At 41.2% G+C, this 14,889-nt stretch overlaps 1 protein-coding gene across 1 annotated transcript in view; it reads right to left on the reverse strand.

Moving 5' to 3' along the window:
* SMC3 (structural maintenance of chromosomes 3) overlaps positions 1-14,217 on the reverse strand; it is a 39,582-nt gene extending 25,365 nt beyond the window's left edge. The window contains exons 1-7 of the mRNA XM_060171332.1: positions 14,026-14,217; positions 13,053-13,128; positions 5,997-6,035; positions 3,033-3,100; positions 1,481-1,552; positions 1,075-1,154; positions 538-616 (exon numbers count right to left, since the gene is read on the reverse strand). Coding sequence (XP_060027315.1) covers positions 538-616; positions 1,075-1,154; positions 1,481-1,552; positions 3,033-3,100; positions 5,997-6,035; positions 13,053-13,128; positions 14,026-14,040 — 429 coding nt within the window. The 5' untranslated portion in view covers positions 14,041-14,217. The remainder of the gene's footprint in view (positions 1-537; positions 617-1,074; positions 1,155-1,480; positions 1,553-3,032; positions 3,101-5,996; positions 6,036-13,052; positions 13,129-14,025) is intronic.
* Positions 14,218-14,889: the final 672 nt, after the last annotated feature.

Genomic DNA, 14,889 nt, shown 5'->3' on the forward strand with positions numbered 1-14,889 from the left:
GTTCATATTTCTACACACATTTCTACAGATGTATTCATATATTTCTACATGATCAATGTCTTTCATGAACTACAATGTCTTCCAATAGAGTATACATTAATGACAAATTATTAAGAAAACAAGATGGGTGGTCTGGGAGGTAGTGCAGTGGATAAAGAGTTGGACTCTCAAGTGTGAGGTCCTGAGTTCAATCCCCAGTAGCACATGTCTAGTTCTTTCTCATTAATAAATAAAACCTTAAAAAAAGAGAAAAAAGAAAAAAATTTCTGGCTGTTTCTATCCAATAAATAAAGATAATTAAAAAAAAAAAAAAGAAAATGCACTTAAACTCCTGAAATACTCCTAATCCCACTACATAATGAATATATGCCTACTTTATAGCCACATAAAAGGCAAGACTAATTTCTATTAAAAAATATCAATGGAAACAAAAAAATAAGATCCATTTTCACTTAAGTACTAGAATCAACAAACCAAATCTATCATTCAAGTGAACATACTCAGAAAAAAATTTTTTTTAAAAAAGACATAGTTTACCTTTCCTTGTTTAACAATATAATAAGGATTGCTTCGAGAAAAACCAGCACTTTCAAGGAGATTCATCACATCATTTTTCCTGTTGATAAACATTAAAATCAATTTCAGGTAAGTGATCAAAGAACAAGTACAAAACAACTAGATGAACTGCACGGTTAGTATGCAGAATGAGGACATACAGAACAGTACTTTACAAGACTCTAAAACTTTTGATTCTTAGGGGCCAGGTGGTGGTGCACCTGGTTATGTGCACACATTATAGTGTTCAAGGACCCAGGTTCAAGGCCCTGGTCCTCACCAGCAGAGGGAAAGCTTCATGAGTGGTGAAGCAGGGCTGCAGGTGTCTCTATCTCTTTCCCTTTCCTCAATTTGTCTCTATCCAATAATAAATGAAATTAAAAAAAAACCCTTTTGATTCTTATATTTATGCTGTAAATATGAATTTGCTGGCCATGAGGCATATAGACTTCACATATGAAGTAAAGGAATGTTTATATTAACTTGTAAAGACATTTAAAATTAAAGTAAAATGCTTACGTGACCATTTTCTTGTCCAAGAAATACTGATCCTTTTTTGCACCAATAACTCTTCGAAGTGAAACTTCTTCTTTGTCAATCTAAGAAAAAGCAATTTTAAAAAGTCCATGATAATTTAATAGTAAAGTGGAAAACTTTTTAATTAAGGTCATGTTGAAGTGCCTAAACATGCAATTGTTTTAAATTTCAATGGTCTCACTAATAATATGCTATACTAAAATCTTATGACATTTTTTTCTGACTGACACATTTCCATGTGCTTATCAGAATGTTATTTTAAGAGAAAACAAACGTTTATACATTTGTAAATCTTACAAAGCAAGAGTGCACACATGCAAGCATGCAGACACACACATAATGTCAACAAAAATCTTAACATTATATACTGGGGAGAAAGGTCACTCACAGGCAATCGGTTGTCCGAATTATCAAAAATAATCTCCACAAAAGCAGAAATAACACGGGGACCAGTACCCTCCTAGAATAGATAAATAAATCTGTTAATTAAGTAGTATTTTCAATTTTGTTAAGCATTTTTGAAGTTCAGTGCATAGTAAAAAGCCTGATTTAATGGGGGAAAAATTACAAAACTAGTACATATTCCCTTTTGCCATGACAGCAGACAACTGAATTAGGATTACTATACTTCTCAATGAAACAGCCTTTGTGTCTGAGTAAAAATACTAAGAAATGGGGCCGGGTGGTGGTGCACCTGGTTGCGTGCATGTTATATTACCCAAGGAATCCTAGTTTGAGCTCCCGGTCCCCACCTACAAAGGGAAAGCTTCATGAGTGGTGAGGCTGGACTGCAGGTGTCTCTCTCTCTCCCCTCTCCATTTCTGACTATCTCTATCCAATAAATAAATAAAGATAATAAAAAAATTTTTTTAAAACCCAAGAAATAAAGTTTCATGTACTTAGGTCTTGCTCTGCACACAATTAGAGCACAAGTTCTTATAGCCACCTAATTCTACCTATGTGTTAATATCTAAAATACTAAACTTTTTGCTAGACTCACTTTAATGCAGGAAAGGAACTATAGTATAAAAATAACAATTAATGGGGGTGGGGTAGGATGGTAGCAACTCAGCTGGCTAACTTGGTAGAAAGTACAAGGACCAGAGTTCAAACCTGAGGCCAAAACATCATGCTGGGAGTGGTGGCCTCATGAAAAAACAGAGCCTCAGTGCATGGTAACATGTGTGCTCTACCAGGTACACTATCACCTGGTCCCCTTTTTTATGCTCCCAATTTGAATTCTGTCTCATAGCTAATTCCCAACCTCAAGCCTTTTCTTTCTCTTCAGCAAACCAGTCACCAAAGCATTAACAGATTATATCCTCAGTCTACATGGCAATCATATTCATCTGTAGGTAAATCCTACAATTTTCCCTCCCACTTCATTAAAAAGTTAGGCCTCAATCCTCCACTAATACAGTAGGCTAAATTTTACATTAGGATAACACATTTAGGGCAGGGGTAGATAGCATAATGGTTATGCAGAGAGACTTTCATGCCTGAGATTCCAAAGTCCCAGGTTCAATCCCCTGTACCACCATAAGCCAGAGCTGAGCAGTGCTCTGGTGTATAAAAAAAAAAAAAAAAAAAAAAAAAAAAAAAAAAAAGGATAACACATTTAATATTATAAGACAGTTGAGCAGGGGTAGAGAGCATAATGGTTATGCAAAGAGACTCTCGTGTCTGAGGCTCAGAAGTCCCAGGTTCAATCCCTCGCACCACTATAAACCAGAGCTGATCAGTGCTCTGGTAAAGAAAAAACAAACAAAAAACAGTAAGACTGCCTGTCATATTCACAAAGCATTTAACACTTGAACAAATAATTTTACTTACCACAATAATGTAAAATTTTAAACTATGGATATAATGCAATTTTAAAAATACATAATGCCAATTTATATTTATTATCAATATGTACATCTTAAAGAAGTGTTACTCACATGTAATAAAGCCAGACGCTGTTCTGGACGAAGATGGCTAAACTCATCACTGAGAACAAACTGAATTGCTAGAAAAGCAAAAACAACTATTACTACAGTCTAAACAAATTTTATGCTTTATTCCTAACTTCTTATGCCTTCACAGAATACACTGTATTGAAAATGATATAAGGGGTCAGGCAGTGGCACACCCAGTAAAGCACACGTTAAAAGTGTGCAAAAACTCAGGTTCAAGACCACGGTCCCCACCTGCAGTGGGTAGCTTCACAAGCAGTGTAACAGGTGTATCTATCTCTCCACTCCCTCAATTTATATTTGTCTCTATCCAAAATAAATAAATAAAATTATAAATGTGTATATGTAAATAAATGATAAAAGAAAAATACTAAAAAAAAAAAAAAAGAAACATACTCAGAGGGAGTTGGGAGTAGCACAGCTGGTAAGTGTAGGTGGCGTGAAGCCAAGGACTGACAGAAGGATCCTGGTTCGAGCCCCCAGGTCCCCACCTGCAGGGGAGTTGCTTCACAGGCGGTGAAGCAGGTCTGCAAGTGTCCATCTTTCTCTCTCCCCTCTATCTTCTCCTTCTCTCTCCATTTCTCTCTGTCCTATCCAAAAATGACGACATCAATAACAACAAAAAAAAAAAACTACAACAGCAATAAAACAACAAGGGCAACAAAAGGGAAAATAAATATTTAAACAATTACTTAAACGATAAAACTGGGGAGTCAGGCAATTGCACAGTGGGTTAAGCACAGGTGGCACAAAGTGCAAAGACCAGTTTAAGGATCCTGGTTCGAGCCCCTGCTCCCCACCTGCAGGGGAGTCATTTCACAGGCGGTGAAGCAGGTCTGCAGGTGTCTATCTTTCGCTCCCCGTCTTCCCTTCCTCTCTCCATTTCTCTGTCCTATCCAACAATGACAACAACAATAACTACAACAATAAAACAACAGGGGCAACAAAAGGGAATATATATATATAACTAAGACCTATCTCTTGATGCAATCCCGATTGCTTATACCCACTAAACATAGATGATATAATAAAATACTTGAAAATAGGATATTTCATATAGTCCAAAGACATTCTTAGAAGTAAGACATATAGGGCCAGGCAGCGGCACATCTGGTTAAGCACACACACACTACAGTGTGTAAGGACATGAGTTTTAAGTCCCTAGACCCCACCTGCCAGGGGAGTTTCATGAGTGGTGAAGCAGGGTTGCAGATATCTCTCTGTCTCTTTCTGCCCTCCTCTCTTAATTTCTCTGTCTATCCAATAATAAATGAAAAGATTAAAAAAAAAAAAAAGACAGACAGAGGCAAGAGTTTCAGACTCTCACCTTTTACTTCTGTCAGCCATTCCTACTTCCATATGGAGTAGCTAACCTAATGGAACTGTTCGCTCACTTGTTCTGTAGCCAGTTAACTCAATAGGTATTTGACGTCCTAAGAATATGTCAAATAGGGAGTCTGGCTGTAGCGCAGCGGGTTAAGCACAGGTGGCGCAAAGCACAAGGACCGGCATAAGGATCCCGGTTCGAACCCCAGCTCCCCACCTGACCTGCAGGGGAGTCGCTTCACAGGCGGTGAAGCAGGTCTGCAGGTGTCTATCTTTCTCTCCTCCTCTCTGTCTTGCCCTCCTCTCTCCATTTCTCTCTGTCCTATCCAACAACAACAACAATAATAACTACAACAATAAAACAACAAGGGCAACAAAAGGGAATAAATAAAATAAATATTTAAAAAAAAGAATATGTCAAATAAATGTGTATGCTGGGGGTGGAAGTGGGGATTTTATAATCACCTTGGGGGGGTTTGAATTGCTCTAATCTCTCTGGTATTATGAAACACTTTACTACAATATCACTTCTCTTTATTACTGAATTATAACTGCTAACAGGTTATAGAGTATCCTTTAGATTTGTGAACACAAAAGAAATACAACCTTTGTTCAAATTAGACTCTACTTTTTTTCCTCAACCTTCACACAGCTAAAAGGTTCAAACTTTTCAACATAGCCCTTGTATAGTCCAATTCTGCTGAACTGTTTTTCCCCCAAAGGATTTGTTAGGAGACATCACTACATTTAAGTACCTTAAATGTATTTCATCTTTTTTGTTTGTTTAACTTATCACTAGGGTAACTGCTGGGGCTTAGAGAGGGAAAAAGACACCTTCAGACCTACCTCACCATTTGTGAGGCGTCCCCTCTGCAGGTGGGGATGGGGGACTTGACCCCAGGTCCCTGCACATGGTAATGGTGTGTGCTAAAGAGTGAATACAAAGCTCAATTTGTTACTTAAAAAAAAATGCTAAGTCTTTCCTGGTCCTATAGTTTTTTACACTTTATAAAAATGTTTGGATTAGAAAACAAGATGAATGGGCTAGGTGGTGGTACACCTGCTTGAGAGCATATGTTACAATGTGCAAGGACCTGGGAGTCCAGCTCCTGGTCTCTACTTGCAGAGGGAGACTAGTGAATGGTGAAGCAGTGTTGCAGGTGTCTCCCTCTCTGCCTCCCTCATCCCCTTCGATTTCTGGCTATCTCTATCCAATAAATAAATAAAGATAAAAAAATAAGTTTAAAAGAAAAACAAGATGAAGCATTTTCTGCAACAATCGTAACTTTTCTACTGCATTTAAGACATCTATTCTACACACATTCATATTGTTCTCATATTAAAATTAGGTATTCCCATATTGTATTATCTCATTTGATTCTTATATTAGAAAAGGCAAATACCCTGTTCCTTACATGAAAAAATTACTGGAAGTTAAATGTTCAGCCCAGACTGAGGCAGCTAATCAATGACTACGGTGTAGAAAGCAGATCCTTATGTAGCCCTCTGTACTAAACTGCAGCACATTATGGGGATATAACCTCAGAAACCTTATTTTTAAAATAAGACACCTCAGGATATCTAGGTTGTGACATATTTAGAATAAAAAATATATATACCTACCATAAAAAAAGTTACTTTTTCCAGATCCATTTCTTCCCACTGTAAAATTTTCAAAGTATTATTATTTTATATAAAAACCACAAAACTTTAGTGAATATAGTAAAAAAAAAATATTACAATGGCTTATTGCAATACCTTAATATTTGAATACAACAGGACAGTGAAAAGAAAAAAAAGCTTTAACCACAAAAATAATAATGAGTATTATTTTTTGTACAGACTTCAAATAATTCTGCCAGAATAAATTCATTTCATCGTTGACTGTTCTTTCCCAATAGTTTAAAGTGAAAGTAATTAAATACATTAGCTAACCATCATAATTCATGACCACAATGGATACACAATTTATTGACTGAAACTATTCTTATGATTTAAGGATTTAAATATTGCTAAATGTCTTAAATATTCACAATAACTATTTTAAACTCAGGTTAGACTCAGGCAACTTTTGTCTATATTTCTTACTACTTGAATTCTGAAGTAAACAACTATATACATAAAACATATCAAATATTTCTAATTTAATAAACTTCATATCAGTGTTATGATTAGCAAAATGTTTATTGACAGAAAATGCTCTTTTTTAAAGAAAGACATCTAACCATGTGGAAAACTGAGAAATGTTACACAGGTACAAACTACTGTATTTTATTTTACTGTTGACTGTAAACCATTAATAGAGAACTTAAAAAAGGGGGGGGAGGGGATGAGATACGGAGATCTGGTGGTGGGAATTGTGTAGAGTTGTACCCCTCTTCTATGGTTTTGTTAATGTCTCCTTTTTAAAATAAATTTTAAAAAATGGAAAAAAAATTTTAAAAGGACATCTAAGAGTGGCTTGGGAGGTGGTACAGTAGATAAATTTTGTACCTTAAGCATGAAGTACTTACTGAGTTCAATCCCCGATAAAGCATATACCGAACTGTTTTGGTTCTCTCTTAAAAAACACACACACACACAAAAACAAGCAAACAAACCCAACTATGTAACAGACACAGAGTAAAGCATGAAGGAGGGTTCCATGGCTAAATCTCAGACAATCTGAACACCAAAAAAATAGCTGAATTATACTTTACTGCTGAGAGAGTAACTCAAGAATCCATAACAATACACAGATAAACAGCTAAAGAAGGAAGGCTCTTGCTTAGACCAGAATGCCACTGGTAAATATAAGAATGGCAGAAATGGAAAAATCATCATTTTGTAGCCAGAATGGAAACTAAATCTAAGAATTTTTTATAAGGAGCATAATATTTACAATGATCCAAACATGCCAGCTCTGTAGTATTATTTTAAAATCATTATAAAATAGGAAGCAGTGCTGTCAGTGTCTTTCTCTTTTCCTATCTACCCTTTTCCCCATCTCCATCCAATAAAATTAAATAAATAAATCTATAATAATAAGAACAAGTCTAGGATCTTAATTAAAAAAAAATGAGTCTCCTACCATGGTCAAGGACCTGGGTTCGAATCCTCAGTTCCTACCTAGAGGGAAAGCTTCACAAGCCATAAAGCAAGTACTGAAGGTGTGTGTGTGTCTCCCTCTCTATCTCACCACCCCTTTTAATTTCTGTGTGTCCTAGCAAATAAATGGGAAAAAAGCACCAGAGTAGCTTATTAGTTTTAAATTTATAGACATTGATATCTACAGCATTTATGTACGAGACTTCTAGTCACAGAAAATACACACTGAAGTCAGAGGTAAAGGATCATGAAGGATATAATTTCCTCTTACGGAAAAAAAGGCAAAGCACAAATGATAAAGCAAGCGGGTAGTGTTAACAAAATATATAGGTATTCTCTGTAAGCTCTTTTTTTTTTAAAAAAAAACTTTTTGGATGGGTATTTCTTTTTATATATATATTTTATTTATTTATTCCCTTTTGTTGCCCGTGTCTTATTGTTGTAGTTATTGTTACACCTGCAGACCTGCTTCACCGCTTGTGAAGCGACTTCCCTGCAGGTGGGGAGCCAGGGCTCGAACCGGGATTCTTATGGCAGTCCTGGTGCTTTGCGCCGCACCACCTGTGCTTAACCTGCTGTGCTACAGCCCAACTCTCCTGTGCAAGCTCTTATCGGTGAAATTTATAGCTTTTTAAAACTTGTCTCTTTGGTCTTCCTAGGACAAACTACTTATGAATGATGGGTGGGAGACAGCTTACCCAGGGGAGCATTCGCTTTGCCAAGCATGTAGGACTGAATTTTGATTCATGGCACTACACCATGGAAGTCACCAGGGAGCTAGTTCCATGGATAGCAGAACAGTGCTGTGGTGTCTCTACTGTCTCTTCCCTCTCTAACTAAAAATAAATCAATAAGAAGAATGGAAGAGAAAACTGGGTCCTTGTATGGAATATCCTGTAATGCAAGGGGCCTTCAGTTTATACTCTTAACATACTCCTTCCTTTCAGCCTTTCCTTTTTTCCTCTCTTCTTTACACAAGAACCTTGGAGCCCCAGGCATAAGTCCCTGCGTAACAATTGGGCTACCTCCCACCTGCTGGCTCTGCATTTAAAAAGGTGAGGGGGCTCACAGGCAGAAGTTGAAAAACAAGATCAGAAAACACTTAAGCAGGAAAACACTTAACCTGGACTGGAGTTGGTGTATTGCACCAAAGTCAAAAGACTCTGGAGTGGGTGGGGGAGAATACAGGTCCTGGAAAAGATGACAAAAGACCTAGTGGGGGTTGTATTATGTGGAAAACTGAGAAACTTATGCATGTACAAACTACTGTATTTACTTTCAAATGTAAAACATTAATCCCCCAACAAAGGGGAGGGAAAAAGGTGTGGGGGAGGGAAGAGGTTAAATCAGCTTTCAGTTTGGTGTTAAGAACAATTATCACTATCTCTTATATCTGTACCAAATGACCTGTATTTCTTGGAAAGGTAACTACACATGGTTTCTCTCATATGTGCAATATAATGAAAAACATGAACTTGTAGAAATAAAGAAAACCACCAAACCTTTATGAAAACTATGGTGGCTATTGGGGGGTCAGAACTGTGATAGTCAGGTGTAAAAATATACACTTTTTTTTTTTTTTTTTTTACAATTTTTCAAGCCTGGAGGTTTTCACTGAACTGGTCCTATATTGTCAGCCTTGCAAAAGGCCTTATAGTTTTAAGGGACAGCAAAAAAGCAATTTTATTATTGAGAGAACTGTGATGGTCAGTCAGGTGTAGCATTATAATCTTGTAAGCCATTATTAAATCACTAATAAAAAAGAACTTTAAAAAATATCTATCTAAAGTGGTCCGGGAGGTGGCATAGTGGATAAAGCATTGGATTCTCAACCATGAGGTCCTGAGTTCAATTCCTGGCTGCACATGTAGCAGAGTAAGGTTCTCTCTCCTCCTATCTTTCTCATGAATAAATAAATTCTTTAAAAAATATATCTAAATTAACACATTAACGACAGACTTCACTATAAGCTGATTTTCACTTAAAAATGGCATACTTAAATAAAAGTACTCAAAGACTAAAGAGTTACTGAGGTAGACCCATCTTTTATGTCCCTAGATCTGCCTGCTCTATCCAACCTGGATCTTGACTCAGTCTCACAATATCTCAGACAATTTCAGCATACCTTGGGGGTTTCATTCAGGTCAGATATGCGAAAACCCAAGTGTCTAGTTTCCCAACTTCTGCAGGGTACTTAGTCTGCGAAGCATCACAATTCAAAGGCTTGGGGAAATCAATGCCCATAGTCTTCTAATAAGCTTTCAGATGTGAGCCCCTTTCCTTTCCATTCCTTTCCTAGGTGTGGCACATTCAATGTGTCTAGAACTTATTAAATGTAACCACAAACCAGATGCTTATTCTTTATAAAGATATCACCAGACTGTACTTCCCATTCAAGTTTTAGTAGTCAAGCAGGCCTCTGACTGTTTTCTAGGAAAATGGGACTAATTTAATAATAATAAATGGCTACTATTAAGAATGGCTATCTTGGGCAGGATTATAGCTCATGGTATCTCTTCCTGTATCCCTCATTAGAGCAATATACATTTCAAACAAAAAATTGATGCACAAGGGACCTGAGAGAGAGAATAAAGCAGCAGCAAAGGTTTTAGAGTTTAATGGAATAAACAAGTTAAGAAAGTCACCAAAAGAAGGGTGGAGAAAAAAATAGTAAAAATTAAAAAAAAAAAGAAGGGTGGACAGTAAAAAGGAGTCATCTGCCTCACAGGTGAGACAGAAAAGGATCTCAGCAGAGTGAGAGTCAGCATGCTGGTTATACCCATTTCAATGAAGACTAGATTGTGGTTAAGCAGGGGGAGGGGAAGAGCTGGGTAGCGAGCTGGGAACATTTCCAGCCTATTCAACAGTCTCCTATTCAACTGCCAGGTGTGGAAGCCTTACCTTCTGATATTCTGATATATGAGTTTTTGCACTTGCAAATACCTCAAGCCTGGAGGTTTTCACTTGAACTGTTGCTATCTTGTCAGCCTTGCAAAAGGCCTTATTGATAGTTTTAAGGGACAGCAAAAAAGGGGATTATATTATTGAGAGAAGGGGGAAGAGAAGCAGAATACAGATCTGACACACACACAACGCCAGGGATTGAACAGGACCTCATGCTCGTGGGTCCAGTGCTTTATCCATGCATCCATCACTCCCAGGATACGGACATAATTTAATCTTATGTAGTAAAGGCCATTATTTTATACCAAGTTGTAGAAAATATGCATGCAACTAATTGATTATATACTCAAGTTAATATAAACCTAGTAATTCAATAGATATAGCAAGGGTAAAAAACAAATTTTCTTTATTCTCAACTATAAGGCTGCAACTTATGTACCAGAGTACAGACTTTTTCTTGCCAGACAAATTTGTCTATTTCGGAATAAAGTGTGGTTTTCCAAGGTTCTTTGGGAACATCAATATCCAGTGCTTGCTCCTTAGGCTTTTATATGAATTACTCCTTAGCCCAAATTATAAATCAAATTTTGTACCCTTCAAGTTCATGTTGAAGCCTGAGCATTCCCCCCACCTGTAACTGGAGATGGGGGGGGTCCTAGGGAGGCAATCAGATAAAGCCATGAAGGTGAAACTCATGTAAGAGAGAAGCTCAAAGAAAGCAGTCATGTGAGCGTGATGGAGAGGGCAGTCTGCAAGAACTGACTGTGCTGGCCACAGGATCATGGATATTAGTCTCCAGGTGAAGGAGACAGCATAATGGTTAGGCAAGACTTATGCTTGATGTCCCTGAGGCCCCAGGTTGAAAACCCCCCCCCCCCGCCCATAAACCAGAGCTAAAAAGTACTCTGGTAATAGAAAAAAGGTAAAAATAACATACACACACAATTTACTAAAGAAGATTAGTCTCCAGATTGGTGAGACACTAAATCTTCATTCAGCTGGCCAGCCTATGACATTTTACAGTGGTAGACACAGCAGACTAATACAAACATACTCTACACTGGACGACACTGGATAGTATAGGTCTGTGTCAAGTGCACATTCCAAGCTTTACTAGTATTTGTAGGACACCATAATGATTCTGTAAACATACTCTCAAGCCTGAGGCTACAAGGTCTCAGGCTCAACTCCCCCACCACCACCACCATCAGTCAGAGCTGAGCAGTGAGTGCTCTGGTTAAAAAAATGTATCCAAATAAGTATTTAAAAAAAAACAACAACAGAATATCAGAAAACATTTTTGTTGGCTGCTGCTAGACATGAGAAAGAACAGGGAAGTTTGAATTGGAAAACCAGCAGTAATCCCAGCCTGGGACAACCACCCCTACCCCCCCACCACCAACGCAGGCAGAATGCCCTGAGGCATGCAACATTAGGCCAGAAAAGGGACCATGAGGTTAAGAACGCCCCAGATAAGGAGGAAGACATGGGTAGAGACCGGAGCATGCAAAGATCAGGCACATCTGACCACTGTAGGGTCTTCGGGGAGTAGCAACAAAGCTCTCCATCTCCGGGTAGGATCTGCATTGATCACCAGTCCAGCAAGCACACGAAATAACCGCTTATGTAACTCACAGCGCCCAGGTGAAGTGGCCACCAAATACCCACATGCATGGTGGGGGGGTGGCTGAGAGGGAACCCTGGGCAAGCCCTCTACCCCTGCAAGATTGTCTCCTGTCTCTGACAGCCTATTCTAACCTCTCTGGAGTGCACTTCTGCTTTGCTAACAGCACTAGCTGTTTTTTCCCCTATAGGTCTATAGTTCACAACACATTTCTTCGGGGCATACTATCTATAATCTGTATTTTGGCAAATAAATCCTTGTTGCTTACAACCTTCCATCTCCTGACTGCACTATTTCTTTTGAAAAAATGAAGAACTGAGGTGAGATCATGATGATCTCTAGTGACATGCCTATGGGGATCCGAGGAATCTTTCAATATTGTGTTGTAGAGCTGCCACCATTAGTCCTTCCAGCTCACACAGGCTTTCTGTTTTACCTCTGAACAGACCTATGAGTAGGTATCATTATCTCCACTTAACAAATAAGAGATCTGAAATTGGTCAGAGAATAAAGTTTTAAGAAGAGCATGTGCCCAAACTGGGGTCCAAACCCTATTTTGTTCTGCTCTTCCCATCAAGTCCCGTGGTCTGTCCTTAGACATTATGACAGGGTAAAGATTTGAGAACAACCTAGTCTGTAAATGAAGAACGTTCATTTCTGAAATGATGCAAAGAAGAGCATTTCATTTAGTATGGAGAACAGCATAGCTCAAATGCTAAATCTGGTGGCGGCCTTCAAGTGGTGAAGCAGGGCTGCAGGTGTCTGTCTCTCTCCCTCTCCCCTTCCAGTTTGACTCTATCCAATAGTAAGTAAAAATACCAAGAAAAAAACATACTCACAAATACTACGTTATCCAAGTAAAAACTAAGTCATGTGTGATTCTTATCCAAGTATTTGAAAATAAGTCATCGGTACTCTCCATGCATAAAATACAATTCATCCGATAAAATGCAACGCAGAAAGAATTTCATATAGGAAAGAGAATGTAAATTTGTAGTCAAAGACAATACACACAGAATCTAGACGGCTGTACAGATACACATCTGAGGCCGAGAAACACTTACCAATAACATTGTGTTTGGAGCTGAAGGGATCTACAATTGTTTGGTCTCTGTAACTTCGAAAACCCTGAATAATAACCTAATAAACAAGAGAGAGGGTTTTCAGGACGAGCTCGATCAGCGATGTTCCTTTGCCCTGCTTCCCTCTCTGGCTTCTCACTGCGAGACAGCACGTCCTCCTTTCACGAAGAGGAGAAAAGGGACCTGGGTTCGAGCCTCCCACCCCCACCCCACCCGCAGGGGGAAAGCTTTGCAAGTGGTGAAGCAGGGCTGCAGGTGTCTCTCTCTCTCACCCCCTTCCCTCTCAATTTCTGGCTGTCTCTCTCCAATATCTAAAGATAACACACAATTACAAATGCGGAGGGATGACAAAACAAAACGACTCATTTGGGAAAGCAGCGGTTTAAAAAAAAGGAAAGAAAAAAAAATCTACAGAGGATCCGTTCGTCAGCAAGCACTGTCAGGGCTCCGGGCCCGGGACGGAGCCGGTGGGCCGCCCGGCAGCGGCGGACGCGCGCGCTCCTCATTCAAACACCCGGCGCGGCCAGAACGGCGGCCGTTCCAGCACCGAGCCCGCGGCGCCGACGCGGCCGGTCTTTGCGGCCGCCCCGCGCGCCCAGACCCTTTTGACAGAAGTAAACAATCCGGCGGCGAGCCGCTCCGCCGGCGGCGGCCGAGCGGGACGCCGGCACCTCCCCGCAAAGTGCCTCAGGGGAAAGGCCGCGACCCGCGGACGCCCGGGAGCCGGGACAGCTCTTCCGCCGGCCGCCCCCGCGCCCCTCCGCAAGGCCCGACCCGCCCGGCCCTCAGCACCTCCCCGGGCGCCCCCAAGCCCGCCGGGCCGGACCTTCCCCATCACGGTGCCCCCGACCCACCCGGGAGAGGCAGAGACGGCGCGGGGAGCGCAACGACACCCCCCTCAAGGAGAGGCCGTCCCGACGCGCGAGGGGGCGGAGGAGGCACACACAGGCCTCACCTGTTTGATGTACATGGCGCGGCGGCCCCACCGGGGAAGATGGCCTCCTCCTCCTCCTCCTCCTCCTCCCGTGAAACAGCAGCCGCCGAGCGAGCAACTGGCACGCTAGCAGCAACGAGGCCGCGGGGTCAGGTGAGGCGGCCCCCAGACCCCTCCCCCTAAGCGCCGCTCGCTCCCCTCCAGCCAAACAAAATGGCGGCGCCCGCAGAGGCGGAGTCCGCGCCTCGGACGCTACCACTGTGGCGGTGCGCACAGAGCGGGGGGGGGTCAGGGCCACAACCGTTCGATCTTCTCGCACAAAGGCGTTTGCATCGGCGTCCTGAGGAGGGCGTTCTGTGAGTCAGAAATAGGTCGCTGCGCCCGTCCCCGAGACACAGGCGGCGGATTCCCTGTGCGAGGCCTGCAGCGAGAGGTCGGCCTTTACTCCCTCCGACCGCGGAGCCGATGGTTGCAGCCACCAGGGGGCCGGTTCGGCGCCAAAGCCAGGCTAAGAGTCTGGGAGCCAATAGCATCGCGAGCCGGCCACCACGTGGTCTCGGGCTGTTTGAAAATACGGAGCTGGGCGGCTGGTTCTGGACTTGAGCGGCCGCTTGGCCGGCGGTGTGCTGCCCTTTGCTGTACCCATGTGGTTTTTCTCTCACTCTCTTACGACTTGCGAGTACTTGGGTCCAAGCCCCAGTCCCCACCTGCAGGGGGAAAAGCTTCACTAGTGATGAAGCAGGGTTGCAAGTATCTCTCCGTCTCTCGTTCTCATTCACACTCTCTCCCTCTCTCTTCTCTCTCCCAACCTCCCCCCCCCCTTCCTTAACCTCCCTCTCTCTCTTCTCCACCCCATTGGTCCCTGGCAGCTTCTTGTAGGACCGC

Source organism: Erinaceus europaeus, chromosome 14, assembly GCF_950295315.1.
Source record: "Erinaceus europaeus chromosome 14, mEriEur2.1, whole genome shotgun sequence".
NCBI classification, from domain to species: Eukaryota; Metazoa; Chordata; class Mammalia; order Eulipotyphla; family Erinaceidae; genus Erinaceus; species Erinaceus europaeus.